The sequence below is a fragment of the Heptranchias perlo genome, chromosome 17, assembly GCF_035084215.1.
Source record: "Heptranchias perlo isolate sHepPer1 chromosome 17, sHepPer1.hap1, whole genome shotgun sequence".
Taxonomy (NCBI): Eukaryota; Metazoa; Chordata; class Chondrichthyes; order Hexanchiformes; family Hexanchidae; genus Heptranchias; species Heptranchias perlo.
The window spans coordinates 26,107,694-26,121,468 of NC_090341.1; the positions used below are offsets into that span (position 1 = coordinate 26,107,694).

General features: G+C 40.4%; 1 protein-coding gene across 3 annotated transcripts in view; it reads right to left on the reverse strand.

Moving 5' to 3' along the window:
* Positions 1–13,775, reverse strand: part of tasora (transcription activation suppressor a) — a 65,693-nt gene that overhangs the window by 40,895 nt on the left and 11,023 nt on the right. For all 3 annotated transcript variants that reach the window (XM_067998755.1, XM_067998756.1, XM_067998754.1), the window contains exons 2-3: positions 2,387–2,535; positions 2,201–2,293 (exon numbers count right to left, since the gene is read on the reverse strand). In XM_067998755.1, the coding sequence (XP_067854856.1) occupies positions 2,201–2,293; positions 2,387–2,535 (242 nt within the window). The remainder of the gene's footprint in view (positions 1–2,200; positions 2,294–2,386; positions 2,536–13,775) is intronic.

Consider the following 13,775-nt stretch of genomic DNA (forward strand, 5'->3'; position numbering starts at 1 on the left):
ATTGTTAAACAAATGCTTTTCACCAAAATATAAGTGTCACTTAATTTGCTATTGTATTTTGTCCAGTTTTTAAAAGCCTTTTGCAGATATCGGTGCACAGATGCTGAACTAAATGTGCAGACAAAGTTTTTTTTGATGAAATATTTTGTGTGGGTTAGTACCAAATAGCATTATCACATTACAACAGCCCAGAGGAGGGAACATACACAGTGCTGTATGTAAAATTATGATGTGCTACTGTCCTCTTCTATATGCTCATTCATTTTTGCCTGTTTATTGTTCCCCAAAGTGTTTAGGGAACACAGGGGGGTTGGCTGTACAGCTTTGCTCTCTCCCCTCACCTTGACCCTGATAACTTTCTTTGTGAACCGGCAGTCAGGCCAACTCAATTTATTTTGTGTTTCTCTGGAGGGTCAACGACATACATTTCTATAGCATTTGTCAGAGATGCTTCAAAGCACTTAACAGGACGATACAGAAGCAACAGGGTCAGGTGAGAGAGATTAGGAGGAAGTAAAAGTATAGCCAAAGCAAGGATGCTTAGGAAGCAGGCAGAAAACAGTGCTTGAAGGAGTAGCCACGAATGGCAATGCAAAGAATGAGAAATATGCAGGTGGCATGGAAGCAGAGGATGTTCAAAGGTATATATGATTGAAGATTGTGGAGGGTGAGGAGATGAAGGAACTTGAGGTTAAGATCTTGAAGCCAATTCTCTGGGGTACAGGGAGCCTACAGAAGGACTGGGGAGAGGGAAAAAAGACAAACATGTAGGGGAGATAGCAGAGTCTGGGACTGAGCATCTTTAGGCTTGGTCCAAGGTGATGGCCAAGGAGGTCGGTGGAGGAATGCAGGTGTTTTCAGTAGCTGAAATGGATGCCTTCGGTTTTTCCAACAATTAGCTGGAGGATGATTTGGTTCATCCAGCCCTTAATGCTGGATAGGCAATTGAACAGTCCTGGGGTCAAAGGGGTACAGTTGAGTGTAGTCAGATGTCATTCTTCTAAATTATGTTGCTACGGGGTTCTCCAATCTTGGACCTCAAATGGTACATTAGAGGTCGTTATGAGGGCAGTGGAGGAGAAGCCATTGAAGGTGATGTAGTGGTTATGATGCAATAATAGGAGTAAAGCCACGAGACAGCAGTGCCATGGCTGCGAAGGAGACTAGAGGATAGAGTTGTCAACTGAGGAGGGGCAACAAGCCATGACCGCAGTTACACTGGACGTTAATAAATTTGATCAGCATGGTCTTAGTGTTGTGGGTGGGATAGAAATTTGATTTGGAAAGCCTCAACAGGAAGAAATGGAGTGACATTAAAGCACAAACACATTCCAGGACATTAGAAAGGAGGAAGAGAAATGTGGGGTGGAGAATGGGTTTTAAAGAGGAATTATTTATACTTTTTAATGATGTAGCGACAGATTGATGTCAGCAAACATGGGGGAATTTAGTAGCAGTAGTAGGTTCAACATGATCAGCAAATGCAAACTTTAGCCAACAAAACAAACTGGCATCATGGAACTGGACTTCATACAAAACATGAGTAAATGTGCAGCACCTCCTAACTTCGACATCATGACATTTTTATGTGCATAGCAGATGATTTCAGCAGAACCAACCAAGCTAGTCTTCACACCTACAATGTGTAAAGGATGCTTAAATGAATAGTAATTGGTATGCAATTCCAGATTTTCAAGTAGGTAAATGCACTCCACTTAACAGACAATGATAGGCACATCGGAACAGACATCCTACAATTGTATTTTATCTATACAGTTAAAAAGTGGATACTTCCACTTGCTGGGAGCAGTCATTTGGTATATGTAGACTTGCACTCAGTTTTGTCTCACTGCTTGCTGAAGTTATGTGCAAATGCTAGTCTTTTTCAATTGGTTTGTCATCAGAGGACAGGATTAAAACAAAGAAAACTCATCTCAAATATAAGTTAAAACTCCCCCAAGCAATTTAGGGGCAGTGCAATACAAGTAGTGATTAAAGGCCAATAACATTGACTCAAGACATTCATTTTGTTTAGTTGAAACAATATATGAATGCGTTGGGAACTAACCACTGAAACATGCCTGTTTCGCAAATTTCATCTGCCCAAAAGGAGGCTCCATTGCACAATGCAATTCCAAAAGCAGCATTCAACAGGCTAGTTTCAAAAATTTCACTTAAAATAAAGATGAGCAATACACACCTGTGATGTGTCAAGCAGCAAGAATGCATACGATTCTGCCAACTCCTTTTCAGTTCGACCCTCATTTCTCAGCTCCTTCCTTTTTTCCATGTACTAGAAATATTAAAAAATACATTTCACTCACATGGACACTACCTGGAAAGAACATATGCAATAAATTAAGCCAAAATGATGAAATATACCAACCTCTTTTTCTAGTCTTTCGTTGTGAATCATACTAGCTTTCACATAGGTGAAGTTAGCACTGGATGTGGTATCCAGGCAAGAAGAATTGAGAATTTTCAAAATATCTTGTCTGAATTCTCTGGAGCCCACTGGTAGCGGTTGACAGAGTTCTGAAAGCAAATTTATTCAATTAATACAATGAGAGCACATTTTCAGGACTATTTTTAATTTTCCCCCCTAGTTTGCAATGTGAACATAGTTTTTACCGTAGACTGCAACGTATCATTAAACATTGTGCTTTTTGCCAAAAGACTTGATGTACGTATCACTGTTTTGAGTAATGGTAACAGAGCACCTAGGTATGCAAAATGTGCTGTGGTATTAAAATGAGGTTTGCATCCACAACTCTCCACATGCTAACTTCCTGAACTCACCACACCATCAAAAAGATGCACACTGCCACAGGGTAGAACAGTCATCTAGACCATTTTTGCACACAAGAATGTGAAACAAGTAAGTCACCTGCCAACCTTTTCAAACCAGAGACAGGGGACAAAAGCTTTAAAAAAAGAGAAAATAACTATTTAAATACTGTTTGTACATCTGTCCCTGTCCCCCCCATCCAATCCAATCAGCTTGCAATTGAATGCAGCAAGGAAATAACACTAGTGGTAACCAGGTATCTTCCAAGCAGCTAAATTATCCGACAGCGTATGAAAATAAAAAGGTAAACAAATGTATATTAATGTTTTGGGCTGAAGACCACTGGTCAACCTAGCGTTTTCTTCCAAATAATCGATCAGTTTCAAGTGTCAGATTTGTCCAGTGGTATCACTCCTGCCTGAGGCAGGTCATGAGTTCAAGCCCCACTCCAGGCATTTAAGCCACTCAGTTGTATCAAATTTTCTCAAGGTAACTGGTGATGGGGACACAAAAAAAATGTCTTTCCTTGTCATGATTCTTTTAACTAATAGCACTGTATCTTCCTTCTCAATAAGATTTTATCCAGTTGTGAAAAATACTCAACTGGAGGAGGGCTAATTTCACTGAGTTGAAAAGACATCTGGCCCAAGTGGATTGGAATCATGGATTGGCAGTTAAAACAGTAAATGAGCAATGGGAGGCCTTCAAAGAGGAGACTGTATCTAATCTGTACCTGAAATTTCTCAAGGGGGAAAAAGGAAGGGCATCCAAAGCTAGAGCTCCCTGGATGACTAAAGACATATAGATTAAAATGAAACCAGAAACGGAGGCTAATGATAAATGTCAGGCTCATAATAGAGTAGAGAACCAAGCTGAATACAGAAAGTACAGAGGAGAACTGAAAAGGGAAGGAAGAGGGGCAAAAAGAGAGTGTATAAGAAAAGATTAGAGGGAACCCAAAAGTCTTTAATAAACATGTAAATGGCAAAAAGGTAGTCAAAGGAAGGATGGGGCCGATTAAGGACCAAAAAGGAGATCTTCTAGTGGAGCCAGAGGGCATGGCTAAGGTGCCAAATGAGTACTTTGCATCAGTGTTCACTAAAGAGGATGTTGCCAATGTCAGAGTAAAGGAGGAGGTAGTAGAGAAATTGGATAGAGTAAAATAAATAGAGGAGCTACTTAAAAAGGTTAGCAGCGCTCAAAGTAGAAAAGTCACCCGGTCCAGATGGGATGCATCCTAGGTTATTGAGGAAAGTTAGGATGAGATAGGATGGAGGCACTGGTCACAATCTTCCAATCCTCCTTAGATATGGGAGTGATGCCATAGGACTGGAGGACTGAAAATGTTATGCCTCTGTTCAAAAAAGATGAGGGGGATAAACCTGGCCACTACAGGCCAGTCACCCAAACGTTGATGGTGGGGAAACTTTTAGAGACAGTAATCAGACAAAATTAATTGTCATTTGGAAAAATATGGGTTAATAAATGACAACCAAGCACGGATTTGTTAAAGGCAAAGCGTGTTTCATTAACTTGACCGAGTTCTTTGATAAAGTAATGAAGAGGGTTGATGAAGGTAGTGCAGTTGGTGTTGTGTATATGGACTTTCAAAACATGTTTGATAAAGGACCACATAATACCTATTAGCAAAATTGCATCCCATGGGATTAAAGGGGCAGTTGCCATGTGGATACAAAATTGGCTAAGGGACAAAAAGTAGAGAATAGTCATCAGCGGTTGTTTTTCAGACTGGAAGGAAGTATAGTAAACAGTGATGAGGACAATAACAGACTTCAGGAGGACATAGGCAGGCTGGTGAAATGGACAGACATGGCAGATGAAATTTAATGCAGAGAAGTGTGAAGTGATGCATCTTGGTAGGAAGAATGAGACAACGTGATATAAACTAAATGCTACAATTTTAAAGGGGGTACAGCGGAGAAACCTGAGGGTGTATATACACAAATCTTTGTAGGTGGCAGGACAAGTTGAGACGGCTGTTAAAAAAGCATATGGGGTCCTTGGCTTTATAAACAAAGGAATAGAGTACAAAAGCAAGGAGGTTATGCTGAATGTTTACAAATCATTGGTTAGGCCTCTGCTGGAGAATTGTGTCCAAATTAATGAGAAGATGGATTTAAACTTCATATGATCTTTGAAGCTTCATAATATGCACCCAGGCAGCCAATGACACAAACCTTTAACACTCCTGGTTTACTGCAACAGATAACATACTAGTAAGAAAAACACAAATCTAATGACCGTGGGGAAATGTTTAAAAAGCCATGATCTATGCTGAGTTAGGCTATTTCAAATAGTCCACTATAACCCCAACCTCGGGGTTCCAGGGCAAAGAGGAAGTAATCAGCAAATCTGCTCTGGAGTATTATCTAGCAACTCTTGCTTAAGATGGGTTGCACGTGTACAGAATCTGGCATGTCTGCGATGGTCGTCATGATCATAGCATCTGGCAAGCATTCACTGTTTAAACTGATACGGCTATTTTAGTTAACCACTGGGTTACTGTGAATCCATACCCGAGTAGCATGCAGAAACCAAGTGACTACATTTAAAAGTCAGCTATGCAATTGAGCAGTCTGGATTTGATTTAAATCAGCAGTGTTTCAAGGGACTTCAAGTTCTAATATTAAAAATCTGTTGCTTGCCACAAACTGCATTTTAGAAAAGTGTTAAAACATAGATGGAGAAATGGAAAGGCCTATTCTTCTCACAGTATGTACTATATGCTCTCTCTCCCAAGGAAAATGTTCTGCAAAGCCTTTCCCATTTAAAACCAAGCAAAGCTTAAAAAAAGATTTTTTAAAATTTATGTCCTACATTATTCATCCTGGTCACTTTTGTTGGCATTATTTATTTTTGTAATCAAAAATTCTTTAATGTGATGTTTGTTCACTTAACAGTGATAATATTTTTCAAAAGGTAGACTTTCAGTGTCCCAGCTTGACTCAGTAGTACCACTCTTGCCTTAAAAATCAGAAGGTCATGAATTCAAGCCCCAATCCGCAACTGAGCACATAATCTAGGCTGACACTTCAGTGCAATACTGAGGGATGACTGCATTGTCAGAGACAGTGTCTTTCGGATGAGATTATTCTGAGACCGCTTGTAAGAGATTCCACAGCACTATTCAAAGAGAAGCCAGGGAGTTATCCCCCAACCAACGCCTTCAAAAACAGATTACCAAGTCATTCATCTCATTGCTGTTTCTGGGGCCTTGGTGAGTGCAAATTTGCTGCCTTGTTTGCCATCAAAACAAGTGACTACACTTCAAAATTAATTGACTGTAAAGCACATTGAGATATCCTTAGCACACGAAAGGCATATAGAAGTTCAAGTTTTCTTCCTTTGAACGAAATTTAGTTGACTATATATCTGTACCCATGAACAAATGACCGCAGCAACTGCAACTTTAATAGCTACAAGTCAATCTGTGCAGGCTTAATCTGTTCACTATCACAGAGTCATAACTAAAAAGCATTAAAGACTTCAAATGCAGTCCATGGACATTTATCCTTAAACAAATTAAAGTGCAGGGAGGTTAACAAATATGATTGAACCAGTGTTTACTTGCACATCAAATTACATAGAATTTACAGCACAGAAGCAGGCCGTTTGGTCCAACTGGTCTATGCTGGTGTTTATGCTCCACACGAGCCTTCTCCCACCCTATTTGATCTAACCCTATCAGCATATCCTTCTATTCCTTGCTCCCTTGTGTATTAATCTAGTTCTCCTTAAATGCATCTATACTATTCGCCTCAACTAGTCCATATGGTAGCAAGTTCCACATTCTAGCCACTCTCTGGGTAAAGAAGTTTCTCCTGAATTCTTTATTGGATTTATTAGTGACTATCTAATATTTATGATGTGGAGATGCCGGTGATGGACTGGGGTTGACAATTGTAAACAATTTTACAACACCAAGTTATAGTCCAGCAATTTTATTTTAAATTCACAAGCTTTCGGAGGCTTCCCCCTTAGTCAGGTGAACGATGTGAAATGAAATCCTCGAAATGAAATCGCATTTATAATTCACAGAACAATGCTTGGTGAGTACAGACAGTTTTTTCAACTGCCCGTTGCCAAGGCAATCAGTGTGCAGACAGACAGGTGTTACCTGCCAGGTCTCACAGAATATACTCAGATGAGTGTATGTTAAGTTCTCATTCTTTCACCCATGCATTTCCCATTTATGAAACAGCTGTAATTCATTCATTGTTAGGGAATGCAAAGCTTCACTCTTCAATGTTACCTAATGCTGAATTTACACTATCTTGCATTGCAGCACCAGTGGGAGCTGCACTGCCCACTGTGGAATGATCAAAAGCAGAGTGCCATCCATGTGATATCAAGAAACAGATGAGTGCACTGGATATAGCAAGGGCTATGGGCCCCAACAACATCCCGATTGTAGTGCTGAAGACTTGTGCTCCAGAACTAGTCGCACGTCTAGCCAAGCTGTACTAGTACAGCTGCAACACCGGCATCTACGCGACAAAGTGGAAAAATGCCCAGGTATGTCCTGTCCACAAAAAGCAGGACAAATCCAATCCGGCCAATTACAGCCCTATCAGTCTACTCTCAATCATCAGCAAAGTGATGGAAGGTGTCATCGACTGTGCTATCAAGCGGCACTTACTCATCAATAACCTGCTCACCAATGCTCAGTTTGGGTTCCACCAGGACCACTCGGCTCCAGACCTCATTACACCCTTAGTCCAAACATGGACAAAAGAGCTGAATTCCAGATGTAAGGAGAGTGACTGCCCTTGACATTAAGGCAGCATTTGACCGTGTAGCATCAAGGAGCCCTAGTAAAATTGAAGTCAATGGGAATCAAGGGGAAAACTCTCCAGTGGCTGAAATCATACCTAGCACAAAAGGAAGATGGTAGTGGCTGTTGGAAGCCAATCATCTCAGCTCTAGGACACCGCTGCAGGAGTTCCTCAGGGCAGTGTCCTAGGCCCAACCATCTTTCGCTGCTTCATCAGTGACCTTCCCTCCATCATAAGGTCAGAAGTGGGGACGTTCGCTGATGATTGCACAGTGTTCAGTCCCATTCACAACCCCTCAGATAATGAAACAGTCTGTTCCCGCATGCAGCAAGACCTGGACAACATCCAGGCTTGGGCTGATAAGTGGCAAGTGACATTCACACCAGATAAGTGCCAGGCAATGACCATCTCCAACAAGAGAGAGTCTAATCACCTCCCGTTGACATTCAACGGCATTATCATCGCCGAATCCCCGACCATCAACGCCGTGGGGGTCACCATTGACCAGAAACTTAACTAGACCAGCCACATATAAATATTGTGGCTACAAGAGCAGGTCAGAGGCTGGGTATTCTGTGGTGAATGACTCACATCCTGACTCCCCAAAGACTTTCCACCATCTACAAGGCACAAATCAGGAATGTGATTGAGTACGCTCCACTTGTCTGGATGGGTGCAGCTCCAACACCACAAGAAGCTCGACACCATCCAGGACAAAGCAGCCCGCTTAATTGGCATCCCATCCACCATTGGAGCACCGTGGCTTCAGTGTGCATTATCTACAAGATGCACTGCAGCAACGCGCCAAGGCTTCTTCGGCAGCATCTCCCAAATCCACAACCTCTACCACCTAGAAGAACAAGGGCAGCAGACATACAGGAACACCACCACTTGCATGTTCCCCTTCAAGTCTCTCACCATCCTGTATTGGAAATATATCGCTGTTTCCTTCATCGTCACTGGGTCAAAATCCTGGAACTCCCTACCCAACAGCACTGTGGGAGTGCCTTCAACACATGGACTGCAGCGGTTCAAGAAGGCGGCACACCACCATCTTCTCAAGGGCAATTAGGGATGGGCAATAAATGCTGGCCTTGCCAGCGACGCCCACATCCTATGAATGAATAAAAAATAATTCAAATATATCCAGAGTGCTGCAGTCACTTTATAACCAATTTTCCAGGTACCTGTTCGGAGTCAAGTTTTTTTTTAAGCTAGTGGACTGAAAGGTGGCCTGTTGCACCAAAGTTCTTCTGAAAGCTTGAAAGCACATGAGTTTTAAAAAAATGGGCTTACCTACTCTGCCAATAATGGGAAAACAAAAACAAAAGCAAAACTACATCTTGGAGTCTCTCAATTAATCCCACACAGCAGCTTTATATAGCCCTTCCACACCAACGTACTGAAAATACTGATAAAGCACCAATGCTAATAAGCCTGTATTAAAACCTACCTCATGCTGAATATTCGGTTCTTTTGTACTAGAAGTTGTTCAGACATACTTCCATTACTCTATACATTATTTGAAATAGTAAATGCTAAATACAGAAAGTGCAGAGGAGCAAAGAGAGTATGAGAATAGATTAGCAATTAACATAAAAGTGAACCAAAAAGACTTTTATAAACATATAAATAGTAAAAGGGTAGTCAAAGCAAGGGTGGGACTGATTTGGGACAAAAGATCTTCTTGTGGAAGCAGAGGGCATGGCTGAGATACTAAATGAACACTACGATTCCATCTTCACTCGAGAAGAGGATGCTGCCATTATAGCAGCAAAGGAGGAGGTAGTAGCGATATTGGAAAGGATATAAAAAAAGGTATTTAAAAGATTGGCATTACTCAAAAGGGGAAAAGTCACCTGGTCCAGATGGAATGCATCCTTGGTTACTGAGGGAAATAAGTATGGAAATTGCAGACGCTCTGGCCTAAATCCTCCTTAGATATGGGGACAGTGCCAAAGGACTGGAGGATTGCAAATGTTACACCCCTGTTCAAAAAAGGGGAGAATAAACCCGGCAATTACGGCTAGTCAGCCTAACATCAGCAGTGGGGAAACTTTGAGACCCAATAATCCATGGCAAAATTAATTGGCACTTGGAAAGTATGGGCTAATAAATGAAAGTCAGCACAAATTTGTTAAAGGAAAATTGTGTTTGACTAACTTGATTGAGTTCTTTGATGAAGTAGCAGATGGTTGATGATGGTAGTGTGGTTGATGTGTCTACGGACTTTCGAATGGCATTTGATAAAGTACCACATAATAGACTTGTTAGCAAAATTAAGGCCCATGGTATTAAAGGGACAGTGGCAGAGTGGATACAAAATTGGCTAAGGGACAGAAAGCAGAGTAGTGGTAAACGGTTGTTTTTCAGACTGGAGTGAAGATGACACAAAACTCAGAAATGTAGTAAACAATGTGGAGATAGTATCAGACTTCAGGAGGACAGACAGACTGGTGAAATGGGCACATATGGCAGATGAAATTTAACGCAGAGAAGTGTGAAGTGATGCATTTTTGTAGGAAGAATGCGACAACGCAATATAAACTAAATGGTACAACTTTAAAGGAGGTGCAGTGACCTGGGGGTGCACATACACAAATCTTTGACGGTGGCAGGACAAGTCGAGAAGGCTGTTAAAAAAGCATATGGAATCCTGGGCTTTATTAATAGAGGCACAGGGAGTACAAAAAGCAAGGAAGTTATGCTAAACTTTTATAAAACACTGGTAAGGCCTCAGCTGGAGTACTGTGTTCAATTCTGGGCACCACACTTTAAGAAGGATGTCAATGCCTTAGAGAGGGGGCAGAAGAGATTTACTAGAATGGTACGAGGGATGAGGGATTCAGTTATGTGGAGAGACTGGAGAAGCTGGGGTTGTTCTCCTTAGAACACAGAGAAGGTTAGATCGAGGTGTTCAAAATCATGAACAGTTTTAATAAGAATAAATAAGGAGAAACTGTTTCCACTGGCAGAAGGGTCAGTAACCAGAGGGGACAGGTTTAAGGAGATCGGCAAAAGAGCCAGAGGCGACATAAGAAAACATTTTTTTTTAAAGCAGCGAGTTGTAATGATCTGGAATGCACTGCCTGAAAGGGTAGTGGAAGCAGATTCAATAGTAATTTTGAAAAGGGAGTTGGATAAATACTTGAAGGGAGAAAAATTACAGGGCTATTGGGACAGAGCAGGGGAATGGGACTAATTGGATAGCTCTTTCAAAGAGCTTGCATAGGCACGATGTGCCGAATGGCCGCCTCTTCTGCTGTATCTACTATGATCTGTGAATTTTCAAGTAATGTTACAAAATCACAAATCCTCAAATCAAAAAAGAACCAAAATTATGCTTCAGAAGTCAAATAGTTCTTTACCAGTTAGTGCCACACATCATGTCCCCAGATGCAGCTAACAAGCTATGCCTAGCAATTGCAATCACAACATAATGTTTAAGATAAAAATTGAGAAGGACATAAAGACAAAGACCAAACTAATAAATTGGAAAAAAAGCTGATTTTCAGGGACGAGAATGTAACTGGGGAAAATAAACTGGAAAAATTTACTGATAATCAAAGAAACAGAACAGCAGTGGGAAGCATTTAAAACGGTGATCCAGAGAGTTCAGGAGAAATATATCCTGCTAAAAAGCAAGAATAAACTAGCCAGTAATGAGACACATGGATAAAGAAATAAATAAGGGGAAAATTGAAACAAAAGAAAAAGGCATACTCTAAGTACATAGACAAAAAGGAGGATGACAAAAAGGGAATACAAAAAGGTTACAAAAAAAAATGTTTTAAAACAAACAATTAGGAAAGCAAAGAGAAACTACAAATTTAAAATATCAAGGAATATAAAAATAGTAAAAGTATTCTACAGACACCTAAATAACAAAAGAAAAATCAGGATAGGAATAGGGCCACTAAGGGGTGCACAAGATAAACTCACAGGAAATGTCAGCAAAATAGCAGAAATATTAAATAATTACTTTGCCTCAGTATTTACCAGGGAGACCAACATGGCAGGCATGACATTATATCTTTTATGATCTCTTATAAAGACATAAGATAGAAAATGGAGGTAATTGATAAACTATTCAAACCTAGAGAGGATAAGACCCCTGGTCTGGGTAGATTGCATCCATGCATATTAAAAGAAGTTAGACAAGAGCTATCAGAGGCACTTTTACATATATATATAAAAATTAATTAGAAAAAGGAATAGTGCCAGATGACTGGCACACAGCTAACGTAATTCCTATATTTAAAGAGAGATAGAACCAGTCCCGTGAACTAAAGATAATGGAATCCTTACTCAAAGTAGAAAAAAAATCTAGAAACCGAAAATATAATAAAGAATAGTCAGCATGGATGTCAAAAGAGGTCATGCTTGACCATCCTTATTGGATTCTTTGAAGTGACAAAAAGGGTGGACGGGTTAATACAGTAGATGTAATATATTTGGATTTTCAAAAAGGTCATTGATAAGGTACCGCGTAGTACTCATGACTAAGGTAAGAGCATGTGGAGTTAGGGGACAAATAGCAGATTAGATAGCAAGCTGGCTACAAAACAGAAAACAGAGAGCAGGGGTTAAAGGTAGTTTCCCATATTTTACCAGTCTGAAGTGATGTTCTACAAGGATTGGTGCTGAGACCACAATTGTTCATCATTTACATAAATGGTTTGCACTCGGGAATTGGAAGTACAATTTCAAAATTTGTGGACAACACCAAATTGGGAGGTATAGTTAATACCAAAGACGGCTACAAAATAAAGGAAGACATTAATAAACTTGCAGAATGGGCATGTAACTGGCAAATGAATTTCAATATAAATAAGTGTGAGGTATTACATTTTCATAGGAAGAATAAAGGGGCCCAATAATGCTTTGGTAAGAAGTCTAAATGGGGTAGAGTATAAGGATTTGGGGGTACAGATACAGAAATCATTAAAAGTAGCGATGCAGGATAATAAGGCCACAAAAAAAAACAAAGCACTAGGGTCCATTTCTAGAGGGATAGAATTGAAAAGCAGAGAAGTTATGTTAAACTTGTATAGAACCTTGGCTAGACCACACTTGGAGTACTGTGAACAGTTCTGGTCTCCATTATATAAAAAGGATAGAGGCACTGGAGAAGGTGCAAAAAAGATTAATTAGGGCGATACCAGAACTGAGAGGTTATACCTATCAGGAAAGATTGAGCAGGCTGGCGCTCTTTTCTCTAGAAAAAAAAAGACTGGGGGGTGACCTGATAGAGGTCTTTAAGAATATGAAAGGGTTTGATAGGGTAGATGTAAAGATGTTTCCACTTGCTGGGGAAACTAGAACTAGGGGCCATAAATATAAGATAGTAACAAATAAATCCAATAGGGAATTCAGGAGAAACTTCTTTACCCAGAGAGTGATTAGAATGTGGAACTTGTTACAAAGAGCAGTTGAGGTGACTAGCATAGATGCATTTAAGGGGAAGCTAAATAAAGACAAGGGAGAAAGGAAGAGAGAATATGCTGATATAGTTAAGACGAAGTAGGGAGGGAGGAGGCTCATGTGGAGCATAAACACCGGCATGGACCTGTTGGGCCAAATGGCCTGTTTCTGTGCTGTACATTCTATGTAACTATTGCCATTTTTCCCCACAATTATTCCACTTTTCCTTGTAACATTAGAATGAACAGGATGGGAACATGAAACTATGGTGTACAAACCACTCAATTTTGAGTGATGTACATTAAAACAATGTGCAATACTAGTCTTCCTTGGATTACCAGGGTAGGTCTATTATATGAAATCTGAGCCAAGATTTCTGCCCTGTTGCTCACCCAATGAATCTCATTTAGAGCCTTTCCATTATTAAAATAATTTATGATCTGGCCTCCAGAACTTACCTGAAGCAGAATACATCACACCTGATCTCAACATTACTACTGGGGAGGTTAACTAGTGCTGTGGGGGAGGGTTTAAACTAATTTAGCTGGGGGATGGGCACCACGGTGCAACATTAGAGAGAAGAAACAAGGTGCACAGAGGGCTGAGAGAGACAAATAGCACTAAAGAATAGTTCAGAAATAGGAGGGATCAAACAGTGCAAATGCGAGGCAGTATAAGATGAGTTTGCTGCGTATGCACGCAAATACACATAGCATGGTAAATAAAGTTGGTGAGCTGCAGGTACAAGTTGCCACATGGGTCTATGA